Source organism: Oncorhynchus nerka, linkage group LG26 (assembly GCF_034236695.1).
Source record: "Oncorhynchus nerka isolate Pitt River linkage group LG26, Oner_Uvic_2.0, whole genome shotgun sequence".
Taxonomy (NCBI): Eukaryota; Metazoa; Chordata; class Actinopteri; order Salmoniformes; family Salmonidae; genus Oncorhynchus; species Oncorhynchus nerka.
This window is the reverse complement of record NC_088421.1, coordinates 13,592,117-13,603,637: the sequence shown is the minus strand read 5'-3', so window position 1 is coordinate 13,603,637 and position 11,521 is coordinate 13,592,117. Positions and strand designations below refer to the sequence as shown.

Genomic DNA, 11,521 nt, shown 5'->3' with positions numbered 1-11,521 from the left:
GGTCAGCCAGCCAGGAGCTGCCAGAGCCGCCAGCCAGCCAGGAGCCTGCCAGAGCGGCCAGCCAGCCAGGAGCTGCCAGAGCCGCCAGCCAGCCAGGAGCTGCCAGAGCCGTCAGTCAGCCAGGTGATGCCAGAATCGCCCTTCACTCCGTAGCTGCCGGAGTCTCCCGCCTGTCCGGCGCTGCCGGAGGCGTACCTTCACTCCAGCTCTGCCGGAGTCTCCCGCCTGTCCGGGGTGGCCTGAATTCCCCATCCATTTGGGACCCATGTCTAGGGTTCCCAGTCCAAGGTCGGTGGCGAGGGTCGCCCCGCGCCAGAACTGCAACCGCGGACAGACGCCCACCCAGACCCTCCCCTATAGGTTCAGATTTTACGGCCGGAGTCCGCACCTTTGGGGGGAGGGGGGTACTGTCATGTTCTGACCTTTATTTCATTTGTTTTGTCTTTATTTAGCATGGTCAGGGCGTGAGTTGGGGTGGGCAGTCTATGTTTTGTGTTTCTATGTTTGGTTTCTGTTTCGGCCTTGTATGGTTCTCAATCAGAGGCAGGTGTCGTTAGTTGTCTTTGATTGAGAATCATACTTAGGTAGCCTGGGTTTCACTGTTGGTTTGTGGTTGTTTGTGCCACACGGGACTGTTTCGTTTATATTCACATTGTTATTTTGTATTGTGTCATGTTCAGTTTACACTATTAAAACATGGACACTTACCACGCTGCGTTTTGGTCCGATCCTTGCTATACCTCTTCAGACGAAGAAGAGGAAATCTGCTGTTACACTGGGCTAGCAGCAAAACAGCAGTACAGTATTTATCTCTTGCGAATAACCAAACAGTTGTCAATAGCATTAGCCTTTATTCCTATCGCTTTCAACAACGTTATTTAAGAACGTTACAACTGGCTTTATTGGACCAAAGCAATTATAAACTTAGGCCTTGCCAAGGCAAAGACAGACCCCCCAAATTACCACTGCAACCCGGTGCAGAGCACCTTGAATAACAGGGTGTTCACACTTCACCCATGATGTTCTTCTCTTCAGGCTGTGGTGCAGAGCCCCTTGAATAACAGGGTGTTCACACTTCACCCATGATGTTCTTCTCTTCAGGCTGTGGTGCAGAGCCCCTTGAATAACAGGGTGTTCACACTTCGCCCATGATGTTCTTCTCTTCAGGCTGTGGTGCAGAGCCCCTTGAATAACAGGGTGTTCACACTTCGCCCATGATGTTCTTCTCTTCAGGCTGTGGTGCAGAGCACCTTGAATAACAGGGTGTTCACACTTCGCCCATGATGTTCTTCTCTTCAGGCTGTGGTGCAGAGCCCACACCTTTGATTCTGAATCTAAATCTATAACCTAAAAGTAGACGGAGCTTTCGCTTTGCCAATGAACGTTTTCACAGTTGTCAGAGACATTTACATCATCATTTGGCAGTCGTCTACTTATCGTCTGGGGTGTGAGAGAGACAGATAGGGTGGGCAGGAGGCAGAACACAGGTGGTGTGAAACTATGAAATGTGAGAATCTTTCTGTACAAGACATTGAAGACTGGTTTGCAAACTGGTATTTAAAAGTGAGACATTTTTTCGGGGGGTGAGAGCACAGATCAGATAAATGGACATTCAAATGAGCACATGTCCTTGGCATTGGTACTACAGTAAATCCCAGGGAATCCCAGCAATAAACAAATGGGCTCCAGGTAGTAATTATGAAATACAACTGAGAATTTCATGATTATACGTGTGCTTGTAAAGTAATACGTGATTCGGATTATAATGATTTGCTTAAATGAAAGGTTGTTATTTAAAGGTCTCCGCAAGAGGAAATCAGAGTAGATAAAACATGCGTCAAATCAATTGTAACCAATATCTGTGAAGCACGTTTGAGAAAGACTAATATAAAATGCTGGAATATCGTCAGAGCATTCAAATATACTGCAATTAAAACGGCTTTGACTATCAGTAATGACAGAAGGATTGGTCCGCATGCAAACAAGATATGTGAATGGGATCAATATCTACCCAATCATTAAATGTATCTGGCACTGAGTACATCCTAATATCATGTACAGTACACCCAGTACACATACTATACAGTACACTGTCCGTTGAGTTGTATAAGATCCCGAGGGGATGCAGAGGGGTATGACTACAAGAGAATGCAAATGCCTACACATGCATGAATCTGGGACAAGCTGGCCGTGACCTCCAGAGGTCTACCCAGGGCTGGTGGTGCTGTAGCTATCCAGGGAGCTGGTATCCTCCAACGTTGGAGCTCGTGGCTAATTAGCCACACTTGGGTCCTGAAATCCTGTCCTGAGACTGACCTTTCCCCAAGGTAAGGCAGCTTACTGCATGTTCAACAGGCTGCGGAGAAATGAGGCCAGTCAAGGTAGAGCGTTTCCTGTTCGGTTAAAGAGGGGTCACAGTTCAGGAAAAGTCTATTGAGAGACATATGGCAGAGACATTCACCAACAAACTTTTAAACTCTGGAATCAACCTGAAAATAGATTCTTATTTATACCGTCAGGTGTGGGGGTCTCTGCAGAATGCAGAGAATCAAAAGATGTTTTACTCTACCATGGAGTGTGTGTATCCATATGTTTTTGTCTTTTCTTCTCACTGCACGTACAGGGCTTGACAGGATCAAAGGCGATGAGACTTTCTGCAGCAGTTTTAATGGCATTGGTCTTCGTTAGTTTGGCGTTCAGCCTGCCAGGTGGAGAGCACATCAACTATGAAGCAGCAACATCCACACAGCTTCCCTTCCAGACCTCTCAATAACAAATGTGTTATCCACTATCACTCCTGTCTGGGAAATATCTGCATTTATTTTGTACACCTTTTGATTTCAAATATCCCCTTGAGGTAAAGCATAGCAAATATGTGTTCTCATGGAAGGCCTTGGGGAATTATAGGGATTCATGCACTATTGATGCACGTAGAGGTTTGCTCACATGCCATCTCCTGCATTTAATGAGAGTTCCTTGAGAGGGGGTTATTGCTGCTACCATATAAATCATCCATATTGCTTCCTTATTGTACTACGGAGAAAAGAAATCCTCATTATCCTCTATGGCTTGCCTTAGGAGGAGAGAGAAGGTGATGTCTCCGATAAAATAATCTATAAATACCACAAGACTATTCACTTTTATACGGAATAATCCAAGTTGCTGAGAAAGTGTGGTGGAGGGGGGGGGGGGTATCATAGCCATATGTTCAGACTTACATATTTATTAAAAGGGTTACATTTCCCATGCAGTGCATTGGTCACCCGTTTTATTGTGCACCCTACAGTGTTACGGTGATTCATTTAGAGAACTACATACAATTATGCGACCATGTATATATGCTGAATCATTCCATCTGGATACAACCCAGGTTAAAGGGGTTGAGATGGATCTGGTTTCTTCTAAAGGAAAAGAGAGTGAACATTGAATATCAATTCACATACTTTCAATTTCCTGTTTTGAGAAAAAGTTCTCTGTCTCCAGTTTCTGTATAATTGCTGTCAGAACCAAACCAACACTGAACAAGCTGGCTAATCATTGCCTGCCACAAATATCTAAATATACCTGGCCTGTCATATGAAGTTCTTGTGAATGTGCAGAGAAAAGATGAGTTGCAACTAATTTGGTGTAAGGACTGCAGAAATGGTTAGTTCAGTCCTCAACAGATGCTCCTCTGATCAACTACAGTAGATGTAAATTGGAACTGAGTAACACTCACCTTTTCAAGCTGAAACATCTGGTTTATAAGTGGGAACCTCCCAAATGCTATAATCATTGGGGATGGTACGCCTCTGGAGTGACCTACTGTGTGGTGAATTCTGACATTACATAATCTACTGTACAGTATGTTATATGAATGGCCAACACCACATAAGTCAAATATCGCAGGGCATGGTAAACAGACAATCAGCAGAATAAACGGCAAGTCTGCCTAAAAAAGAATTCCTAGCTCAGTTGAAGCTTAAACTTCAGATCGAGAATAGGTTAGAGTTCAGGTAATTTTGTCACACCCTGATCAGCTTCACCTGTCCAAGTGACCCCCTCCATGAGTTGCTCGTTATCCCTGGTGTATATATCCCTGTGTTTCCTGTCTCTCTGTGCCAGTTCATCTTGTATGTTCCAAGTCAACCTGTGTGTTTTTCCCGTGCTCATGCCTTTCCTATTCTCTTTTACTAGTCCTCCCGGTTTTGACCCTTGCCTGTTTTCTGGACTCTGTACCCGCCTGCCTGACCATTCAGCCTGCCCTAACCTTGAGCCTGCCTGCTACTCTGTACCTCCTGGACTCTGAACTGGTTTTGACCTTTTGCCTGTCCACGACCATTCTCTTGCCTACCCCTTTCAGATGTAGTAAATATCAAAGACTCAAACCATCTGCCTCCAGTGTCTGCATTTGGGTCTGGCCTTGTGCCCTTGTAAATTTCCCCATACATTTCCTCCCAGCCGTCAGCTAATGGATCAATAAATATGTAAAAGATGTATGTATAAGCCTGACTTTTAAGATGATTTGAACAGGCTTTTTGTCCTCTTAGAGGTTTTAGTGCCCGCAACCATTTTTCCATTATTGATGTCTCATAACCAATATAATTTCAGAGATGAGTATACAGCACACCCTGGGACTGTACAACCCTCTTCACTTCTCTCTTTTAACAGTTGTTTATTTAACACTGCCGAGAGCAGGCATCAATTCTGTAAAGTTCATGAAGCTTCAGGTCCCCCTTGACATCACAATGGGATTTCCTGTCTGGTAAGGTAAAAAATTTTCCGTAAACCGGTATCAACTCTGAAAATAATGACTCCTTAAATGCTGTCCTGCATGTATATTGTTTTTTGATTCAAAAGCTGTCCTGACAGTGCAAGGTTTTGACGAAATGAAACAATGAATCCATTGGAATTGATCGCATCATGTACTGCTTGACATTGCCTGGTAAATGCTGTGGCAAAACTTGCCTCAGTCTTTTCAAAGTTCATGACATTTACAACAGCAGCCTGTTTGCTCCTTGGTATTTCTTTTGAAGGTTAGGCTGGCCATTGGAGGTAATTGGACTGTTTCTTCTCCCATGATCGTGTCCATTCAATACCTGATGTGGAGAGCACAGTAGAGTAGGCCTGGGAAAGATTACATTTTGCCTATGACCATACCAGTTCACTGTGCTGACTGTAGTGGCTAAAGGACAGTTCTGAGGTTCGCTGTCAATACAGTCTACTTGAATGACAGGGAAGAAAAAGAACACACACACACACACAAGGAATAATATATGAGCCTTAGATTTCAGGCTGTAGACAGATTTCTGTATATTACCATGGTGATGCATTCTCACACACTCCTCTTTACTGACAACCATCTGGGATTAGTTACCCATAAACATTATGTGAGGTGTGTTTCTTGTTTGGCTGCTACAAGTCAGCTAGAAATCCCATAAGTCTGTTTTCTTTGTACAGGATGGATCATTATTTCTATCTGCAATACAATCGCACCAAACCGGGAAACAACTTGCTGTCAGTGCTCTGTAGTCAAGCCACATGCATTCTGGGAGGAAAAAAAGTAGTAATCAACTGTGTTTAGATAAAGTTGAGCTCATTGCTAAACTGCTCAGCGTATCAGTGTGTACGGTGGTGGCTCACAAAGTAGCAGGCAGGGATAGACAAGCATTGGCAGGTTAATCAATAATTAATGGAGAGTAACACAAATGACAATTTAAATTAGGGATGGACAACTTTGATGGGGGTGGGGGCTGCAGTGGCTCGCAGGTCTGCATACCCACATCCATACCCACACATGCAGTCAGAGCCGGCCTCAGACTTTTGAGGGCCCTAAGCAACATTTTAAATAGTGCTATGGCCCAAGTGTAACGTCTGCTTCCAACTCACACCCTCAAACACGTAGGTCCCCTGAACGCAGCTCACTTTCCAGCCCACTATCCAGCCCACACTCTCAAACACCTAGATCCCCTGAACGCAGCTCACTCTCCAGATCCCAGTCACCTGAATTCTAATCACCTCTTCACACACCTGTAGGTCATTAATACACACTATTTAGTTCAGGTCTTTGCACCCCGTCACTGTGAGGTTGTTTTGTGACACACGTCTTCAGAACTCTGTTTTTCCCGTGATTTACACCTCCCGTGTATGATAGTTTTTGCCTGCCTCACTAACGACACCTTTTGCCTATTCCCTGCCTGTACTTTTGGATTTCCTGTTACCTACCTATTGCCTGATCTCCCGGATTACGTTACTAGCCTTTTCCCTGCCTGTACTGTTGCCCTTTTGGACCCCCTGTGTATGACCTTCTGCCTGCCCCTGGACCCAGCTACCTGCCTCCTCCAGTGGTCTTTTTCAATTATCACCTGCTGCGCCCTGTGCTTGAGACCAGCTCTCTGTCTCCCCTTGTGTTCATTACACCAAGGACATGCCGTGGAAGGAACAGCACAGTTTTTATGCTGCTGCTATGAATATGTAATAAATGTGTAAAAAATGCATTGGTTCTATGTGTCTATGTTACATGGAGGTGGTTATTTTACAACGCTAATGATTGCAATTAAACTAGGAATACTGGGCATTTATTACATCCCAAATTTGCAAATGGTTTGTAGGGGTTAAATTAGATGTAACGCTCTGTAATTTGTGTACTTCTATGTACTGTTTGGGCAATGATTAATGCACAAGTTCTGCCTTAAAACATTTAACCAAGACTGCAGTGCTCAACTTACATTATTCAATCTGAATCTGCTTGTTTGGGAGCTTCTTATTTTAGCCTCTTTAATCAAGCCATTCCTAATTTCTCAAAAGGCTGAGTAAAATCCTCTGCTGTTTTTCTACATGCTGCATTCTACATGCCTTAGATGAAGAGCTCACTTTGCTCTGTAGTTCAACCCACGTCTTCCTCTATGTCTTTTCATTACACTCTACAAAAGACAAATGCTTCCATCATCATAATGCCCATGATTTGATACGATAATATGCACGAGGGCATCCATGAACTGTTTTTACATTCATTATTGCCAGAATGCCTTTATGATACACATTTTATGCCGAGTTCACATACAATAGCTTTGTCATGTCTGTGATCATACTGTAGCATAGGACAGACATGTTACAACAAATCTCAGCTGTCTCTATACTCTTTATTGTTGTCCATTGAGTTGGAACGATTGACATGGTACAGTGTTGTGAAAGTAACAGGCCTTTGTGAAGAAACACAATTTAGTTGTATGACAAATACTAATTGTGAGAATAAATGGCATGGCAGCATATGTTTCTATTTTATTTGGTTAACACAACCAGCATGATGTTAAAGTAGGAAGTTATATCAGAGGTTTTAAAGTTAAAGGCAGATTACGTACACCTTGTTAAACTCGCACTGTATATTCAAACATGAAGAGAAATTGGATTTACTTTAAGTGGATTCACTCGAATGACTCCACTGAGGTATTCATTTCAATAAACACATATCACCTGCTTTTTTTAAATCAGATTCTCAATCCCACCTAAAGTCTTGCCCCACCATCTCATAGAATTTGATATTAAAAGGCCTATAAAAGTCCCGGAGCTGCTCAATGACCTCCCGGTCAATCTGCACGTGAGTTCTGCCCTTGGACTTGCCCAGGCAGCGGGGCTGGCTGCTGCTCTCTGGCTTCTTCAGGCAAGGGAAGCCTTTGGTTCGGTTAAAGTAGAAGTGCTTGTCTGTGATGATGCGTTTGAGACCCAAGAAGTCCTGGATGCGGCCCAGCTCCCCCGCCGGGTCCGTGATCAGCCGCTCGCCGCTCACAAAGTGGATCTGGGAGAGGCGAAAGTACTGCAGCCAGTTCTCTAGGTGGAGGATGTACATCCCTATGCGGATAGCGTTCCATGAGGTGTCTACCAGACCCTGGCTCCGGTTCTGGAAGGCCAGCTCCTCGAAGGTGGGGATGTCCGGCTTCTTGGACAGGGTCTGTGTGTAGTCTGAGATGGCCCTGGTGACTGGGTTACGCACCACCACAATCAGCTTGGTGTTTGGGGACATACTGGCGATGCGTCTGGGAGCCTCTCGTGTCACAAAGTAGCTGGGGGTTTTCTCCAAGGTGATTTGGCTGTCTAGAGTCCGTGGCATTAGTCCTCTAAATAGGGAAAGACAGAAAGAGAAAAATGTTGATTTAAAATGCATTTTTTTATGCCTGGAATCCATTGTATTAGTACTCTAGAAGGGGATGGAATAGTAAAGCAATTTAATTGTCTTGCAGAAATTGTTATCCACTTCGATAGCTGAAAAGGTTTCATGAAAACAACTCCTGTTCCCTATCTCCAGGGTGACAGTGATGCTGAGAGGGCTGGAGGGAAATCATCCAATCACATTTTAGACTGGTGTTCATAAATCACAATCACCTGCATTAAGGACATCCAACAGAAAAAGATGCTTGGGAGAATCTGGGTCACACTAAATGGGTCATCATCTTAAAATATTTGTAAAGTTTTTCTCATATCTATGGAATCTATGCATAGCAAAGTAAAGACTAGTGTTCTGATATTTTCCAAGAAAATGTAGAGACTGGAATTGCTCTGGGAAGTTCCGTTCATCATTCGAGCAATGGGAGTTAAGAAATGCATCAATCCTGTTTAAAACCTGGGTTATGCAAAAGTTCTATTTAAACATGGAGCCACTAGAGCGCAATGAGCCAAGTAAAGCCTCACCGGCCAAACCCTCCCCTAACGACGCCAATCGTGCATCGTCCTATGGGACTCCCGGCCACGGCTGGTTGTGGCACAGCCCGGGAATGAACCCGGGTTAGAACAGAAGTGTGTCTTCTGGCTTTAACAAAATGCTTCTGGTCCACCTCTCTAGGCTACTGGGCTTTCCCATAGTGTATCCATAATAAAAGCTCTAGATCCAGTAAAATGATTCTTCCTTCCAGGTCAGGACCTTGATTCCCTGAAACATTTGAACATTAACATGGATAGATCCCACCTAAAGTGCATCGAGCAGTTTCTCCCAAAACCATTCTTGCACTAAAACAGATAGAGTAAATAAAATAGTAACTTTATGTCTGTGACTGATGATTCTGTGCTTCCTTTGTGGCAACAGTTTGGGGAAGGCCCTTTCCTGTTTCAGGGTGACAATACAGAAATGGTTTGTTGAGATCTTTGTGGAAGAACTTGACTGTCCTGCTCAGAACCTATTCTCAACCCCATCGAACACCTTTGGGATGAACTGGAACACCGACTGCGAGCCAGGCCTAATCGCCCCAACCACTGCCCGACCTCACTAATGCTCTTGTGGCTGAATGGAAGCAAGTCCCTGCAGCGCTGTCATAGCAGCAAAGGGGGCTACCAACTCCATATTAATGCCTATGATTTTAGAATGAGATGTTTGACTTGAAGGTGTCCACATACATTTGGTCACGTAGTGTACCTTAACAGTCTGATAAATATTGATCAGTTTAGCTTGATTTATGAATCCTGTGCTGGTCTGCTGGGTGTCTCAGTTAGCCTCACCAGTTTAGGGCCACAGGCAATCATTAATCTCCCATGGGATGGAAGGACCAGAACAGCAGTAGCACCATCCCCAGAAAACAGCTTTACAGTACGCTAAAAACATGCTATTATATCTCAGGTGCTATGTGATGGAGTCCCAACTTAGTTACATCATCAACCTTAACCTATAGTATAGCATATTCTTCCTCTTTCTTCACACTTCCATCATCATACATGTATTATTGAGTTGATGGAATTTTAGGGACCTATATAATCTCATGGAGAAAGCTACAGACATTCCAACACTGTTGGGTTATATCATTTCAAACGCTACCCTTTCTGCTTTGACAATTCTCACCAACACTGTTAAAATTAACAGCTGCAATTAAGCATATTACATAAACCTTTTTTTTTAATCCACACAACCAACACCCAGGATGGTGTTACTGACAGTCTAACACTTCCCCTGGTGCCTGGTGCAGGAGCTGAACGCACCGTGAACAAGATCTGAAATTCTCACTCTTTTGCTGATGAGAAGGAGTGTTGGTGCTGTACTAGCTTTTGCAGCAGTGCTTTGTAGCATTTCTCGACTGCCACAAAGAGGTGCATTCCTTGTCGATTAGGAATGAAAGAAAATCCATCACCTCCTATAACTTTATTTAATCCACCAAGGTTTCAGATGAGACCAGGACACAAAGAGGTTTTGTGCAGCTTTCCATAGAGAAAGCCATAATGGAACATATAATTCAATGGGATTCTCTTACTTCACACAACCAATTACATTTCCATTTTCCAAGTAAAGTACAAGACAACAATGATCCACTGCCTAAAGATGAACATGTGCATGTTTGGGGAGCACAAGAACAACATGACATGTTCACATTATCTCCTGGGTTTGCTGAGTCCTGGGTTTGGTTGAACAGAAACCTAGCTTGAATCGAACTTTATTTGTTCATGATTGGAGTGATGAGATACACATGTACATTTTCTTTCGATTATTCCCCCCTTCTCTTTGTCATTAAACATTAACAACTTGTCAGGGACAGCTTTGCCACTGTTTCATTAACCTAATTTGAATTAAATTGGTGGAATTTGCATTAACATAATCTATACTTCCATAGTGCAGGCCTACATGTTGTGCACACATTCTCATTTCAGCAGGGATTTAATCCATGTCATGTATTTGAAAAATGAATTTTCCCTCTCAGGTGTAATCAGAAAGAAATATGCAATAATTACAATATATTACATTGATCAAATAAATTGTCCACCTGCTGTTCTCTGTAGTTTTTTTTATTGAACTAACATTTGTTTTACAGATATTGAATATTATAAATGAAAGCCCATTCACATGATCACAAAACATTCAATTGACCAGAATATAAACCCGCTTCTCATCAAGAAATATTTCATTCACATTTAACTAAAGTGCCATCTTCCATTTTCCTCTTATGTAAATACCCAAACCGAGGAGAAGAACAGTTAGTCATGTGAGCATACTGACTGCGTTACTGAGAACACAACCACCACAGTGGGAAATTAGGAATGGCTCCATGCAAAGGTCTGATATCACACCTGAAACTTCCACAAACATCAATTGCCAGTTGCTATTTGCGTTGGCCTTCCTGTATGTAGATGCCTGCCTTTTTCAATGGAGGTGCTTGTAGCATAAGAGAGGACAGGAGGCTCTCGCTGTAATTGTAATGTGCCAAGGTTACTGTGACATGTTGTAAGCCATTTAGCAGCAGTGTATTCTGTCCTGACACCCTATGGTGCTTGAAGAGAACAGCGAGCACCTTCAGTAGTAGCTTTCTAAAAGCCTTCATTGTCGCTCGATAGGCCTACTCTCAAAAGGATAGGTTCACCATGATCACTCCAGCTCTCAATACCCACGAGCTTTGTGGAGCTCTGGGACTAAGTTACAGTGGAGAATGCTGGTAGATGAAATATTGTAAATCATATCAGATAACTCTGTAGAATTAACCATTAGTAAAATATTAATAATGAGATAGAATATGGTTGGAAGGTATATCACACAATGTGGAACTGTACTGCCATTGCACACATTTTGACACAT

General features: G+C 43.2%; 1 protein-coding gene across 1 annotated transcript in view; it reads right to left on the bottom strand.

Annotated features, from left to right (window-relative positions):
- Nucleotides 1-7,075: 7,075 nt before the first annotated feature.
- The window catches only part of hs3st2 (heparan sulfate (glucosamine) 3-O-sulfotransferase 2), a 16,863-nt gene continuing 12,417 nt past the window's right edge, over nucleotides 7,076-11,521 (bottom strand). Inside the window, exon 2 of the mRNA XM_029635126.2 lies at nucleotides 7,076-8,093. Within this exon, the coding sequence (XP_029490986.2) occupies nucleotides 7,475-8,093 (619 nt within the window). The 3' untranslated portion in view covers nucleotides 7,076-7,474. The remainder of the gene's footprint in view (nucleotides 8,094-11,521) is intronic.